At 38.5% G+C, this 16,866-nt stretch overlaps 1 protein-coding gene across 3 annotated transcripts in view; it reads left to right on the top strand.

Moving 5' to 3' along the window:
• The window catches only part of LOC117503790 (chemokine-like protein TAFA-5), a 269,799-nt gene that overhangs the window by 144,095 nt on the left and 108,838 nt on the right, over positions 1–16,866 (top strand). For all 3 annotated transcript variants that reach the window (XR_004558664.1, XR_004558665.1, XM_034163039.1), the window contains exon 2: positions 15,393–15,542. Coding sequence is in view for 1 of the 3 variants with exons in the window: in XM_034163039.1 (XP_034018930.1) it covers positions 15,393–15,542 (150 nt within the window). In the remaining 2 variants the exon portion in view is untranslated. The remainder of the gene's footprint in view (positions 1–15,392; positions 15,543–16,866) is intronic.

The raw sequence follows: 16,866 nt of genomic DNA, 5'->3' as shown, positions 1-16,866 counted from the left end.
CAATGGCTCGTGGTTCCCCATTTCGTGTTTGGTTCGCATATTTTCTTCCGGTTTCTGAGTCTTTCATGTTATTTATGAAGGGGCCCTTAAATACGGCTTTTAGACGTATTTAGATCTCTTGAGACTACTGGGATAGCTCCCCCACATAACCCTTAATTGGAGTAAGTGGTTGAAGATGAAAGGGTGAGTGCATAGATCTCTCAAACAGCTACAAAAATAAAAGGCATTAAAAAAAGAAAAATATTTTTAAAAATTTATGAACAGCCTTCTTGCAGGAAAAAACATTTTGAAAGACGTCAGGGTGGAAAAGAGGGAAAAACAGACAGATATAGAAAACGTCACGCCAACCAACGCTGGTCCTGTACTGAACGTTTGTGGAGCGACAGAGCGCGGCGGAGATATGGTAATGTGTTGAGAAGCAGGTGGGACAAATAATAAACCAAGGTAACATGTCAATAAGCTTGTATTGAGCCATACGCTGGGCCACATGAATCCGTCTTCTGCCACAGTCGGAGCTTTCATTTCACTCTACAGTGGTCCACACATACATTTTAATCAGCCATTTGGCTCCTCGAGCTGACAACTGCTGCACAACACAAGCTGATAAGACTGATGATAAATCATATTGCTACTGCTACAAGCTTTGGGTTCATTTCTGAGAACACCTGCCTGTTTTGGTTGCTTCCCAGTGATCCAAAAAAGAGATCATGCAAAGAAGACAGTGGAGAACTGGTGTACTTTAAATTTGAACATGACGATATTGTCAATGAAAAGTACTATCCCGTGTTAATTCTAAAAAGATCACCTTTAGCACAACTTGATTGTGTAAAATATTGATAGAAACCAAATCTGTCAGTGCTCAGCTCACCTTTGACATTTGTGTTTGCAAAATATTCCTTTGCCACATTATTGGTGAAAATAAGACAGACATGTATAGTAAGGTAACTGTGTACATATTACAGCTGTGTTGTGAATATAAGGTGACCCAGATTATTAGATGACCCCCCCGCCCCCAAGACATTTTTTTAAAAAGACCAAATCTATGTTTTAATTAAAGGAAATGGTGCCACTGTGACCCAGACTCAGATAAGTGGCAGAAAATTAATGAATGGATGAATGAATGAAATGTTTTTATTTCAAGATGATTCAAATCAAGCTACATTTTATGTGCAGCCACCTGCTTCTTTTTTCCCCCAACCACATATAGCACTGACACACTGCTGCTTTGAGTACTGCAGTAAACGTTTCTGACTGTGAGCATTTTTGGATCACCATCTTCTACATTATATTTCTTGGCTGCTTGAGAGTTGCTTGATGACTGATGCATATATGGCAATGGGCTTCAACTTTGCATCATATTTTCTCCTCTGTCACTGGGGCACTCTTTTCAGGATGACTACTGTGTATCGCTATCATGCACAACTGTATGCTAGTTAAAGGGTTGGTCGTGGAGCACCCTCGTTTCTTAGGTATTTCTGCAAACGTATGGACAGTTCTATTGCCAGAACAATATGGTACTTATATACTGCTGATGGTATTGTTCAATTTTTATAGGGATATACTCGTACTGTAAACTTCCATGTCAAACTTTGTTATTGATTGTTCCATAAAGTGTGGAAAAAAGTTATTGATTGCTCCATAAATAGCAGCTGAAAAGGGGATGGCGGTATGCTTTCCTGTGTTCTCTGTTTTTTTCTAGATAGACTAATAGTAAACAACTGTCACGTCACCATGGCTAGCTTATGAGACAAGCTTGCAACATACTTTATATTGTGTGCAAAGGTATATAATTAAGAAAAAAGGACAAAAAAGTGAATGGCACTAACTTTTAAGATTGATGGTTAACATTGATGAGTATATTTAAAACAAATACCTAGTTTGACATATTTATTCAAACGCTGTTGTACCATGATGATTATATACTCGGTTATTTGAATTATTTTGGTGCTATTTTGAGTATACATTTAATTTTTCGTATTCCCGTAACAGTTGCACCATTCACTCCAATTCATTCATTCCTACAATCAATTATAAAAAATATAAGAGATTTTTCACAAACTATACACAATCATCAAAGGTGAGCTAGAACGCTCACTGGTTGGGCTGCTATTAATATGTTTCTGGCTTATAAAAAAGTGAACTTGTCAATTCATTTGGAAACAAAATGCATGAGCACGCTTGTGGAAAAAAAAAATGCTGGTTTCTGGAAATTGCCTCATTATAGCTGTGAAACCTGTAATAATTCCTAACCTCTGCAGATCCCTCTAGGCTAATAGAAAGAGTGTGTTTCTTGCTTTTTTTGTGTAGTTTTCTTATGTTTGAGAGGGGCGGCGTACATGGTGTCCCTGGCAAGGTGCTCCAGAGGCTGCGCCACAGGGACGCTTGCAGCAATTTGTTTTAGGAGGCGAGGAATGAAGTGGAATACTGATACTTTATTGGGAGACTGAGACCAGCTTGTCCTCAAGCTCTCTAATTTAAAAAGGAAAAAAAAGTGCAGATAATTTTAAATGCTTCCAGCTTCAGAAAACATATTTAAGATTCTGCCCGCCCATATTATACTTTTATTGACCTTAAAACCTCAGTTACTTAATTCTAACACTTTAAACTCAAAAGTAAACACTGTGCATGCAAAATGCAACTTCAGACAGCCAATTTGACTGATACACATAGTATGAGATATACACAATATAAACTAGCACAACATCATCAACTGATTTAAAAAGAGAGGTACACACAGTATGAACATATGAACAATTCATTGTCGATCTTGATACCTACACCGCAGAGAACAGAGTCAACAAGCTCATCAGGAGAGCTGGCTCTGTCCCGGGGGTTGAGCTATAATCTGTGGTGGAGGTGTCAGAGAGGAGGATGCTGACGAAACTGCACAGCCACACTGAAATCCCGTCAAAGTACCTTCAGCCAAAGATAGAGACCACCGAGGTGCACCACAGAAAGCCACAGGAGGTCTTTCCTACATGTGGCAATCAGACTGTATCCCCCCCCCCCCCCCCCCCCCCCGCAGGATGAATACATAATGAACAGAGTTATTCAGTTACTCAGAGTTATGTGCAATATTACTGAACATCTTCTCCAAATGTCAAAATAATTTCCTTCAGGACAAATAAAGTTGATCTTATTCTTATAGGTTCCTATCAGGGAGTAGATGATGTGGTGGAGGATCATAACTTATTAACAATACATAGTAGACACTTATTGCTTACACCATAGGTAACCCCAAGGAGTTAATGAGCACAACATTTTATGTTTACAACATAAATTTGCACATTTATAATGATGAATTAAACGTTATATCTCTAACAATACATGGAAGACACTTATTGCTTACACCATAGGTAACCCCAAGGAGTTAATGAGCACAACATTTTATGTTTATAACATAAATTTGCACATTTATAATGATGAATTAAATGTTATATCTCTAACAATACATGGAAGACACTTATTGCTTACACCATAGGTAACCCCAAGGAGTTAATGAGCACAACATTTTATGTTTACAACATAAATGTGCACATTTATAATGATGAATTAAACGTTATATCTCTAACAATACATGGTAGACACTTATTGCTTACACCATAGGTAACCCCAAGAAGTTAATGAGCACAACATTTTATGTTTACAACATAAATTTGCACATTTATAATGATGAATTAAACATTATATCTCTAACAATACATGATAGACACTTTATACTGACACCATAGGTACTCCCTAAGGATTAGATGATCTTAATACATTTAAAATTTGTCTTGGGATACACTGCATGTGAATTAGGATGAAAGCTTAATGTGAATACACGGGAGACATTTGATACTTACATGATAGGTATACCCTTGGAAGAAGATGAGATGGGTTCTGTGCGATAAATGATTTATATTCAAAACACCAACCGGATGACATACACAAATACGCTAATTGGTGCACTTATTTGCATAAATTGTTGCAACATCCTTAACTCAAGGATGCTTAATAAGCAAATTCATATCAATAATGAAAAGGCAGATGAGTGACAAATTAAAGAAAAGCCTGAATAAATGAGTGAGAACCACAATATGTGATGACATATATGGGTTTATTAGGCAAACAGTGCATTTTTAATCATTTCTAGGCAGCTGGAAAGTTGGCAGAACATGAGGCAAGCCGAGTATCTCTTGGTGAGAAAGGCTTTGAAAACTGCAGAGTCTTGATCACTGCAATCATAATGTCGGCAATAAGATAATACACATTTCACATCCACAACATGAATATATAATTAATTCAGCTTGCCAGCAGCTACTGTATACAGCCAAGGCCCCACATCTGATGAAGTGCCGGCAGTTAACGAGCTCCAGAGATTCAAGAGAGAAGACAACAGAGAACGACGATGTCAAATCGGACCAAAGTTTCTCAGCGTGTTGTTTGTCACAGCGATATGCACGATTACATAACACATCCATTCTTTTGTGATGGAAAAATTCCAAACGAGAAGAAGTGGGAAGAATCAAAGCGCAGAGTTGGTGATCTGCAGAGAATAAACGAGCAGGCGCGCGCAGACACGTCGGGGCTTATATGACAAGTCATTATCTGTCATCACCCACACAAGCGGCGGGAGGAGAGAAGGATAAAAGAAGGAGAAACAGAATGCAGGAGACGCAGATGGAAGGAGAGGAAGAGAGCAGGGGGGAGGTGGAGGTCGGTTCATGATCGTCCAAAGAGACAGAAAAGATACGATTTGGCTGGGATTCTTTTTTTTTTTTTTTTGTGAAGACACACATTCAGTGTGGAGAGATCTCACTGCATTACATCTGTCATTCCGGTTCCACGTGATTACAGCTGAGTGAATATTTCACAAGGATGACACCACATCTGGTGGTTTCAAACCAAATGAACTCACTGTAGTCCATTACACGGTCAGGTGTAGCTGGGACTTGAATTCATAGCCTTTGGGTTGGAGGACAAATCACTGAGACTCCACAGTCCCATCTGCTGACTAGCTTTAAGGGTGCAATGTTAAAGCTACAGTGTGTAGGATTTAGGAGTATTTCTTAGCATGAATGAATGAATGAATGAATGAATGAATGAATGATGAATGAATGAATGAATGAAAACTGTTTATTTCGAACATTTGATACAACAACAATTACAAGATAGATCAGTGAAGACAACAACAAAAAAGTTCCTACTGTGTACCCAACATGTCCGAAAAGGGGTCCCTACCCCTTCTTCCCCACAACCAGTGATACCCTTTGCCACATATACACATAGATTCCTACACACCTAAACCGATATCAATATATATATATATATATATATATATATATATATATATATATATATATATATATATATACACACACACAAACATAAATATACACCTACACATACCTACTTACATACAAAATACTATATATTTACAAGCCGAAGCAAAAAACAAAAACACCCTAACCCTCATTACCTTTCCTCCTCCCTATACCTAGAAAAAAATATATTTTTGTACCGCTGTTTGAACTGGTTCATGCTTGGCCATTGCTTGAGCCCCACTCCCAATCTGTTCCACATCCTCACCCCACAGACAGAAATACAGAAACCTTTTAATGTTGTTCGTGCCCACTGATGCTTTAAATTAAATTTCCCCCTCAGACTGCAATCCCCTGATCTGTTAAAAAACATATTTTTAATATTTGCTGGAAGTAAATTGTTTATTGCTTTATACACAATTTGTACTGTTTGAAAATGAACCAAGTCTGTGAATTTTAAGAATTTGGATTGTAAAAATAGTGGATTTGTATGATCTCTATAGCCAGTATTATGAATAATTCTTATAGCTCTTTTCTGCATTACTGATAGTGATTGTGTTGTACCTTTATAAGTATTACCCCATACCTCTGCACAGTACTGTAAATATGGTAAAACCAGTGAGCAGTAAAGAATGCGGAGTGAGTTGTGGTCCAGAATATGTTTCGCTTTGTTTAGAACTGAAATGCTTCTTGACAGTTTACTTTGTATATGTTTTATATGAGTCTTCCAGTTTATCTTATCGTCTATTATCACCCCCAGAAACTTATTTTCATGTACCCTTTCAATATCTACCCCCTCGACTTGTAACTGAACCTGTATGTCTGTATTACAATAGCCAAATAACATGTATTTTGTTTTACTTAAGTTTAATGATAATTTGTTTCTGTCAAACCATATTTTCAATTTTCCCATTTCTATACTGATCCTCCTCAGTAACTCCTGCAAATCCCCCCCTGAACAAAAAATGCTTGTGTCATCTGCAAATAATACTAATTTTAATATTTTGGAAACATTGACAATATCATTTATATAAATTAGAAACCGTTTTGGACCCAATACTGACCCCTGTGGGACGCCACAAGCATTGTCCAAGCATGATGTATATTCCCCCAACTTCACAAACTGTTTTCTGTTACTTAAGTAGCTTCTCACCCAGTGCAACACCAACCCCCTAATCCCATACTGTTCAAGTTTATTGATTAATATGTCATGATTGATTGTATCAAAAGCCTTTTTAAGGTCTATAAATATTCCAACTGAATGTAATTTGTGGTCTATGGCGTTTGTAATCTCCTCAACTGATTCTATTAATGCAAGTGATGTTGAACTATGTGCTCTGAATCCATATTGACTATCAGTAAGTAATTTATGTTTATTTATGAATTTGTCTAATCTATTATTGAATAACTTTTCTAATAATTTGGAAAATTGTGGAAGCAAAGAAACAGGTCTATAATTTGTGAAGTGGTGTCTATCCCCAGTCTTATACAGCGGCACAACCTTAGCTATTTACCGGTTTGAAATGATAAGTTACAGATGTATGTTAATGGTTCTACAATCCATTCAATGACCTGTTTTACCACCACCATATCAATTTCATTTAAATCGGTAGATGTTTTATATTTAAAATTATTCACAATGTCTATAATTTCTTTTCCATCCACTGCTGTGAGGAACATTGAACAGGGATTTCTTTCTATGAGATTATTATCCCAATCCTCAGGTTGGGAATCGGGAATTTTTTCTGCCAAGCTTGGTCCAATATTTACAAAAACATTTTTAAAACCGTTGACTACCTCATCCTTATTTTCCTTCTTGACATTATTATCAATGAAATACTGAGGGTAACTCTGTTTTTATTACCATTTTTGATAATGCTATTTAATATATCCCATATTCCTTTAATATTGTTTTTGTTGTTATATAATATGTTACTATAATATTCCTTCCTACATACCCGTATAATATTAGTTAATCTATTTTTGTATTTCTTATATCTATTTTCTGCCTCTTTAGTCTTTAGTTTTATGAATTCTCTATACAGTGTATTTTTCTTATTACATGCATTTCGTAACCCTTTCGTCATCCATGGTCGAGCTTGGATTTTTTGTTTTCTGTAGTCTTGTTTAATTGGACAATTTTTATCATATAATGATGTAAATATTTGTAAAAAAGTTTCATATGCACTATCAACATCACTTTCACTGTATACCTTTTCCCAGTTTTGCTCCTGTAAATCCTTCTTTAGTGTGTTCATGTTTTCCTCTGTCCGCACTCACCTGTATTTTATTTTCTCCTCTGGCTGATTCCGCCGATGGTTTCTATTATAAACGATGAAAACTGGTAGATGATCACTAATGTCATTGATTAATAATCCACTCACAGTGTTATTCTCAATATCATTGCTGAATATATTATCAATTAATGTAGCACTATGGGATGTAATTCTGCTTGGCCTGGTGATTTTTGGATATAAACTCATACTGTACATTATATTGATAAATTCATCTGTTATTTTATGCTTATTTGGATTGAGCAGATCAATATTTAAGTCACCACAAATGAACACAGTTTTTTGATTAGTTTTTGAGAACATTTTTCCCATACAGTCAGTGAATGTTTCAATACTAGATCCTGGTGCTCTATATATACAGCTGACTAATACATTTTTTCTTTTTTCTTCACATATTTCAGTAGTTATACATTCTAATAAGTTATCAATCACAGTTGTCATATTGTCTACTATTTTATAATCCATGTTCTTATCCACATACACAGCCACTCCTCCTCCACTCTTATTCTTTCTGTTTACACAATTAAATTCATATCCATCCAGTTCAAAATCCATTCCTTTATCTTCATTGATCCATGTTTCTGATATAGCAATTATGTTAAATATTTTTTTTAAATTGACTTAAATATTCTTTAATGTTGTTAAAGTTTGCATATAGACTTCTGCTGTTGAAATGGATTATTGATAATTTGTTATCCGTTTTAATTATCCGATTAAACTGTTCATCTGTATAATAGCAACAACTGTCATTGATATTTGAGAAGAAATTATTGTCCGGGTCTATATCGTGCTCCAAGTCCAGTACATTGTGGTCTGTGTATTTAAATGTTCTCAGTTCTACTTCTCCATGATCAGCAATCCTTTGAGTTATATCCTTCTTGTCTCCAGATGTAGATGATGTAGTAGATGAATAGGTTCCTCTGGTCTGTGTCATGGTGTTGTGATGTGTTTGTGTCCTCATACCTTATTGGCCATATTTGTCCAGATCCTCGATGTTCCTGATTACCATAACCTTCGCTTGTTCTGGTGTTCCGTTCAATTTGATAAATGTTTTGCAGTTGGATGTCCATGTCTGTTGAATTTTTCCCTGCTTTTTTAAGAAACGAGCTTTCCTGGCGATGTCTGCGTTTCTTTTGGTCAGATGTTCATTGATGAATACGTTTGTTCCTTTGAGTTTCCGTCCCTGTTTTAACAATGCCATTTTATGTTTTCTGTTGACAAACCTCGTTATAACTGCTCGCTTGTCTCCATCCTCTCTCCTGGGCAGGGGGTGGCACGCTTCAATGTTATTACAGTCCATTTGAATACCTTTAGATTGCAGGAAGTCAGCCACCTGTTGTTCCACTGAGCTGGCCTCCCCTCCGCTGTCTTCTGACACCGCCCGTGCATAGGATCGAGGTTTAATATGAATTCCTGTAATAATAACGTCGTTCATCCTTGTGTACTGTTCCAACTCCGCAACATGGTTCTCCAGGTGCACCAGACGCCGGTCTTTCTCAGCATTCTGGATCCGGAGAGCCTTCACTTCTTCCACCAGCTCCATAATGGATTTCTGCTGCATTTTAACAACAGAGATTTCCTCAGACAGAAAGTCCAGGGACTTCTTGATATCGTCTCCCTCCTCCGCCGTCAGTGCCTTCTTCGGACCCATGGTCAGATAACTTTGTGCTGGCGCCTTGGGCCTCGGTAAAGCCGCGCCGGTGGAACTGCACTGACGCCTCGGGCCTTGGTGGAGCCGTGCCAGTGGAACTGCGCTGACGCCTCGGGCTTCAGGTGGAGCCGCGCCAGTGGAAAACAATCCTGCTGTGGATCAGCGAACTTCACACTAATAATGTGATTATTAACTGTCAGATGACAATGTAAAACCTCTTAATCATTCTAAAGTTGATTGTAAGCAGAAACAAGGCAGTTTAAGCGCAAACGGGGCGATAATCTCTTAATTGCTGCTAGCGCTCCGCCATTTTCGCCTTCGAAAAGCGATCTATCTGGGAAGCGACACATTCTGTGTGAGTGGCACGCTGAGCAGGGTGGCGAAAGTAGTCCGGCGAGCTCAATAGCAGAAATGGAATATAACATTCATAAGCATATGATGTTAAATCTACAGTGTGTAGGATTTAGGAGTATTTCTTAGCGGAAATGGAATATAACATTCATAAGCATATGATGTTAAAGCTATAGTATTCATACATGTGCAATGTTAAAGCTACAGTCTGTACAATTTTGGGGTATTTATTAGCAGAAATGGAAAATAGCCTTCATAAGTTTACCAGATTAAAGTTACAGTATGTAGCATTTAAGGGTATTTATTAGCATAAATTGAATATAGCATTTAGAAGTTACAGTGTTAAAGCTACAGTGTGCAGGATTTAGGGGTATTAATTCACAGAAATGAACTATAGCATTCATAAGTGTACAAGATTAAAGCTATAGTATCTAGGATTTAAGGGTATTTATTAGCATAAATGTAATATAGCATTCATAAATGTACAATTTTAAAGCTGCACTGTGCATGATTTAGGGGTATTCATTAGCAGAAATAGAACTCAACATTCATAACACAACTTTACCACTAGATGGAATTAAATCCTACACACTGTAGCTTTTAGAAAAATATTGTGCAATGACCCTGAAGCATCACCATCTAGTTTTATTCTTGTTTGTATTTTTTTATTATTATTATTAAATGGATAAACATGTTTGTAAGATTACTGAGAGTGCTGGGTCAAATTTAGATTTATTTGGTGAGCAGATTAGTACTTGTGGGGAAGATCACAAATCTGAAAGTGTTGCATTTTCTTCTGCTTCCATCTCATTTTCAGCAACATTCCTTCAGCATTTCAGCATTTGATTGCACATTATTTTGTTGCCAAGAAACAATAACCAGCCAGCCAAAAATAATAAATTAACAAGCACTCACGCTAATGATGCAGCATTTATGTTGAGTATGATATTAAATATGATATTAAATATGAAGATTGTTTTCTATAGCTACAGGATATTATTACAGAATACTTACAGGAATATAAAATAAAATTCTATATTATTATATATATGAAATTAGTTGACATGTGTTGGCTATCTCTTGGGATAGCTGCTGCTACAAGCTAGCATGGAAGCAATACTGTGAGAAAGCTTGCTAGCAGATAGCACAGTGGGTAGTCAGTAATAAATAAACAATGCCATAAGTGGATCATATTTGTATGACTGGATATACGAGGTCTGTCCGTAAAGTATAGGTCCTTTTTATTTTTTTCAAAAACTATATGGATTTCATTCATATGTTTTTACGTCAGACATGCTTGAACCCTCGTGCGCATGCGTGAGTTTTTCCACGCCTGTCGGTGACGTCATTCGCCTGTGAGCACTCCTTGTGGGAGGAGTCGTCCAGCCCCTCGTCGGAATTCCTTTGTCTGAGAAGTTGCTGAGAGACTGGTGCTTTGTTTGATCAAAATTTTTTCTAAACCTGTGAGACACATCGAAGTGGACACGGTTCGAAAAATTAAGCTGGTTTTCAGTGAAAATTTTAACAGCTGATGAGAGATTTTGAGGTGATTCTGTCGCTTTAAGGACTTTTCACGGTGCGAGACGTCGTGCAGCGCTCTCAGGCAGCGTCATCAGCCTGTTTCAAGCTTAAAACCTCCACATTTCAGGCTCTATTGATCCAGGACGTCGTGAGAGAACAGAGACGTTTCAGAAGAAGTCGGTTTCAGCATTTTATCCGGATATTCCACTGTTAAAGGAGATTTTTTTTAATGAAAGACGTGCGGACGGGTCCGCGCGTCGGGACGCAGCCGACGCGGCGCGGCGGCACAGGAAAAACACCTCCGTGTTGATAACCATTTGTTAAAATCCAGTTGGCTTTTGATGGCTTTCAGTGGAGTGAGTATATGAGAAATTGTTTATCAGCTGGAGATGTTCCAACTTGTCCTTAAGGCTTCCAACAGAGGTGTTTTTCCTGTGACGGAGCGTCGCGGCGGCTGCGAGCCGACGCTGCAATCCGCCCGCACGTCTTTCATTAAAAAAATCTCCTTTAACAGTGGAATATCTGGATAAAATGCCGAAACCGACTTCTTCTGAAACTTCTCTGTTCTCTCACGACGTCCTGGTTCAACAGAGCCTGAAATATGGAGGTTTTAAGCTTGAAACAGGCTTATGACGCTGCCTGAGAGCGCTGCGCGACGTGTCGCACCATGAAAAGTCCTTAAAGCGACAGAATCACCTCAAAATCTCTCATCAGCTGTTAAAATTTTCACTGAAAACCAGCTTAATTTTTTGAACCATGTCCACTTCGATGTGTCTCACAGGTTTAGAAAATTTTTGATCAAACAAAGCGCCAGTCTCTCAGCAACTTCTCAGACAAAGGAATTCCGACGAGGGGCTGGACGACTCCTCCCACAAGGAGTGCTCACAGGCGAATGACGTCACCGACAGGCGTGGAAAAACGCACGCATGCGCACGAGGGTTCAAGCATGTCTGACGTAAAAACATATGAATGAAATCCATATAGTTTTTGAAAAAAATAAAAAGGACCTATACTTTACGGACAGACCTCGTAGTTTTAAAATTCATTGAAAACAACATAAATCTGTTTTATTAGACTAGTTCATTTTTTGGCGCTAAAGCTAACAAAAAGACAGGGGGTAATCAGGCAGCTATCATGGGCTAGTGTGCAGCCACGATTTTCAACTTTGCCTTTCTTCAAGGAATGTGCATATTTTAATCAAAACACCTGTCTTCTAAATTTATAGAGGTAATGCTGAGATTAGCTAGCAGATAGAAGAATTAAGCCCAATTTATGCTAGTCCACATTCGCAACTCCGCAGACTTGCAGAGCCCTCTGTGTTATTGCGAACCCTCTCCGAGCCCCACTCTGTAGCCTGACGTGCACCTCCCAAAACTGAAACTACATGTCAAAACAATGGAGACCGCACAAGCTGTAATTGGTAATTTTTCTGATTTCACTCTTTCCTCTCCTGTCATAAGTGTTTGCAGTGCGCCCAACGATTACGTTTCGATCATGGGTCAAATAGAGGAATGTTTGGCAGAGAAAGCCTGCAAATATGACCACCTTTACAACACGGCATTGAAAAGCTACAAAGATGCTCAAATGGCCAGCAATTCATGGAGGGGGATTGCACGCAATGTTTATTTGGAGGTTGAGATCTTTAAGGGACGAATTTGTCCGTATCAAGGAAAATGGCCACCAGCAGTCGTAATGCAGGCACTTCCTTCGTCATATTCTTCACGTCTTGCCCCCTATTGTTCTGGTGGTAAATTGCATTGCAACACCCATCAATGCAAGAGAGAACTTCAAGTTCTAGAAATATAAAAAGGGCTTTAGTCCTACATTTGCCTTATTCTTCCTACTGAGGTTTCAAAACCCGCAAAATCTCGCAAAACTTCTGCGAGTTTGCCACTCTGCGAGTTTGCCACTCTGCGAGATGTCAATAACATTGAGAAATGCACTGAGGCACTCTGATCAAGCTACAATTTAACAGCTGCACACAGACAACAGCATTAACATTGTAATATAAAACTCTTTGTATACTGTGCCTAAAACTCTGGTGAATATATTCTCTGGGTTTTTAACCATTATTATTGTGTTCGTTTTATGCAACCATGTGAGAAACTCGCCGTGAGCCGTGTTCACGTAATTCTGGGGGAAAGTAAAGTTTGCTCTTTAACGTCCTGCTTATTGTCCTTTACAACACTGTTTGTCCTGTCTGTTCCAGAGTCTGAAATACGTTTTGTGTTTCTTATATTCCACACAGGTTAAATGTAGCAGACACGGATTATTTGGAAATTGTTTTAGCAAGTTTTCAGGGTCTCATGCATGCAGTCTCCTATTGACTTGATGGATTATGGGATATCTCAATAGGGCGAATAGGCCCTGGAATGTAGATTAAATGCCTTGTCCATAGTCCATGAGCCACTCATCAGTTTTGACCAAATCGGTACCATTTAAGGGGAATAAACAACACTTTGAATCCAGCCTCAGTGTATCATGGCCTACACAAGAATGTCATCCCAGGGTGGTAGCTGTAGCCAGGTAGGGATCAATGAAGAATTACACAGAGGTCAAACTTTAAAAATGCTCCAATCATGCTGAAAACTATATCACATTACTTGTCTGATCATACCAATTCCAAAAAGGTATAGTTTGGACTATCTGTGATGGAATGGTCTGGAGTTATGGAGTAAAAATGGCAAAAAATGGTGACAAAGGTCAATTTCAGTTTGTATAGGGGTCAAAATTTAAAGTTGCTAAAATTCAGTAAAAAAAATGATGCAAATTATTCTTTGGGTTAATAGGGTTCTAATAAGGAATAGTTTGCACCATCTGTCATGCTTAGTTATCATGTTACAGGGTCTTTTTATTTCAACCAATAATTTGGATCATTTTATACTGAAATTGGAGCAACTTTAACTTTTGACCCCTGTACAAACTGAAACTGACCTTTGTCACCATTTTTGCTGTTTTTACCCCATAACTCCAGAACATTCCATCACAGATAGTCCAAACTATACCTTTTTGGAATCGTTATGACCAGACAAGTAATGTGATATAGTTTTCAACATGATTGGAGCATTTTTAAAGTAATTTTTCACTGACTCCTACCTGGCTACAGCTACCACCATGGGATGGCTATCATACATGTTTGTGTAGGCCATGATATAAGTGTTGTTTATTCCCCTTAAGTGGTACTGAAAACCTGCTTGGCTCATGGACTACCAAGGATACAGCAGGAATAGAACCCAGGTCTACATATTGGTAGCCTAAGTCCTTAACCCAGTGAGTTAATATGTTTGTCTACAAAAATGGACCAATGTTTGCAGTGATACATTGTGAAATTTAGACATAGCTCTTAAAACATACTACCCTTTAGGTCCAACATTAGGGCTCTTCCTTGTGCTTCCATTTTGGACACATTCAAGAAACATGCATTGATTCTTGCCAAGAAATTCTATCCTCACAACCCTCCTGTCAGTTGGTGGTGATAACATTGGGTACCAATACCCCGACAGAGGTATACACTCTCCAAGTGTTCTTCTCGTTGAAGGTTGAGATCATTGCTTTAGACAGAAACCATAAAGCAAGTGCTGTGTGCACACATTCTCCCCGACACAGGTGCCTGCATGTGGATGAATCCTGATAGATCCCCATTACCCTGAGTGTGACCCCTCACAGCGTAGTTCATTAAGCCGGCCACCTAAGTGTCTGGGACTCAAGTCCAGATTTAATCACAGCCTCCATCCTCTTGCCAATCACTATTAGATCCTGATAAGCCTCTCCAGGATGGTGCCCGCGAGTCTTCGCGCATAGACAAAGGTTAATTTGTGTGCTGTGAGGGCCCAGTGACAAGGTCGTAGGTCATTTTCTGTGCGAAGCGGTGGAGGGAGGGTGGTGTCAGCAATTACAAAGTTCATCAGTATTCATGTGTTGCATTCATGGTTAATGGGTACATTACCTTCAAAGTGCTGTGCTGACAGGAGGTGGACCTTAATGGGAAACAGCAGACAGGCTTTCGTTCTCATGTTCTAACATAATACTGTATACTGGGCAATACATGGGTTTAGATAAGCGCTCGTGACAAAGGCACTGACACTCTTCATTGAAAATTGCGTTACTTCAATTACATCATTTGTATGGCGTTCTAAAGCTTTAAAGTAGCCATTACGCATCTAAATGTGGCTTCCGGCGCAAACCTAACAGAAAACACCCGAGTGGCTGATTTTGTCCTGTTTACGATTCCGTCGCACTGACCTGTATCCTGTGGTGCAATGTCATTTCTAGGCCAGCTGGCAGCGGGGACATGTGAGATTGTGACGCTGGACAGGGACAGCAGCCAACCACGGCGGACCATCGCCAGGCAGACAGCCCGCTGCGCCTGCAAGAAGGGCCAGATCGCCGGAACTACAAGAGCCAGACCCGCCTGTGTGGACGGTAAGATGAGAGACAAGGGGGATCCCGGTTCAGCGGCGTTATCAATAGCGCCGACTTCAATCTGAATGACCTGAAGATGAATGCATTATTCATAAGGAATATCTGAGCTGTTTCAACATATGGAAGCGCTGACTGACATGAAGTGTCAAAGCAGGTTTTGGCAGTTTAGAAGCAACGGTTCAAGGTGCGTAAGTGTATAGTAGTGTGCAAAAACCTGCTAAAGGACCTGACATCAGTATTGACAGCTGACACAGCAGAGTATGTGCATGTTATCTCACCTGTCTAGAAGGTATCCAGCAAAAATTTCAAAAATTAGAACATGTACTTTTACATACATGACTCTCAAACAGCATGCTGGGAGTTTCCAAGTGTTTCCTGGTGTCTTGTGACAATTTTTACCCACCTAGTTCCAAATTAAATTCCACCCAAAAAGGTGAATTTTAATCACTTTTGTGATGGAAGTTTGTGAAACTGTTACTTGAATACTTAAAATTATGATTTTAATTGTAAAAAAAAATTAGAAAAATAAAGAAATTACAGTTTGAAGGCATAATTAAAAAAATGTCTTTAAGAAATATATTTTTTTAATAAAAATGATTTTGAATGTCAAACCAGCAAAAATCTATTTAAGCATAAAAATTAAAAAAGAAAAAATAATATAGCACCTTCAACTGCACCACAGACTAAAACAGTTAAATGTGGTCTATTAAACATTAGGTCTCTCTCTTCTAAGTCCCTGTTAGTAAATGATATAATAATTGATCAACATATTGATTTATTCTGCCTTACAGAAACCTGGTTACAGCAGGATGAATATGTTAGTTTAAATGAGTCAACACCCCCGAGTCACACTAACTGTCAGAACGCTTGTAGCACGGGCCGAGGCGGAGGATTAGCAGCAATCTTCCATTCCAGCTTATTAATTAATCAAAAACCCAGACAGAGCTTTAATTCATTTGAAAGCTTGACTCTTAGTCTTGTCCATCCAAATTGGAAGTCCCCAAAACCAGTTTTATTTGTTATTATCTATCGTCCACCTGGTCGTTACTGTGAGTTTCTCTGTGAATTTTCAGACCTTTTGTCTGACTTAGTGCTTAGCTCAGATAAGATAATTATAGTGGCCGATTTTAACATCCACACAGATGCTGAGAATGACAGCCTCAACACTGCATTTAATCTATTATTAGACTCAATTGGCTTTGCTCAAAATGTAAATGAGTCCACCCACCACTTTAATCATATCTTAGATCTTGTTCTGACTTATGGTATGGAAATACCATAAGTCATGGAAATACCAATCCCTGAAAACTCCCTTCTGTCTGAT

The sequence above is a fragment of the Thalassophryne amazonica genome, chromosome 22, assembly GCF_902500255.1.
Source record: "Thalassophryne amazonica chromosome 22, fThaAma1.1, whole genome shotgun sequence".
Lineage (NCBI taxonomy): Eukaryota > Metazoa > Chordata > Actinopteri > Batrachoidiformes > Batrachoididae > Thalassophryne > Thalassophryne amazonica.
The sequence above is the reverse complement of the archived record's forward strand: the minus strand, read 5'-3'. Positions and strand labels throughout refer to the sequence as shown.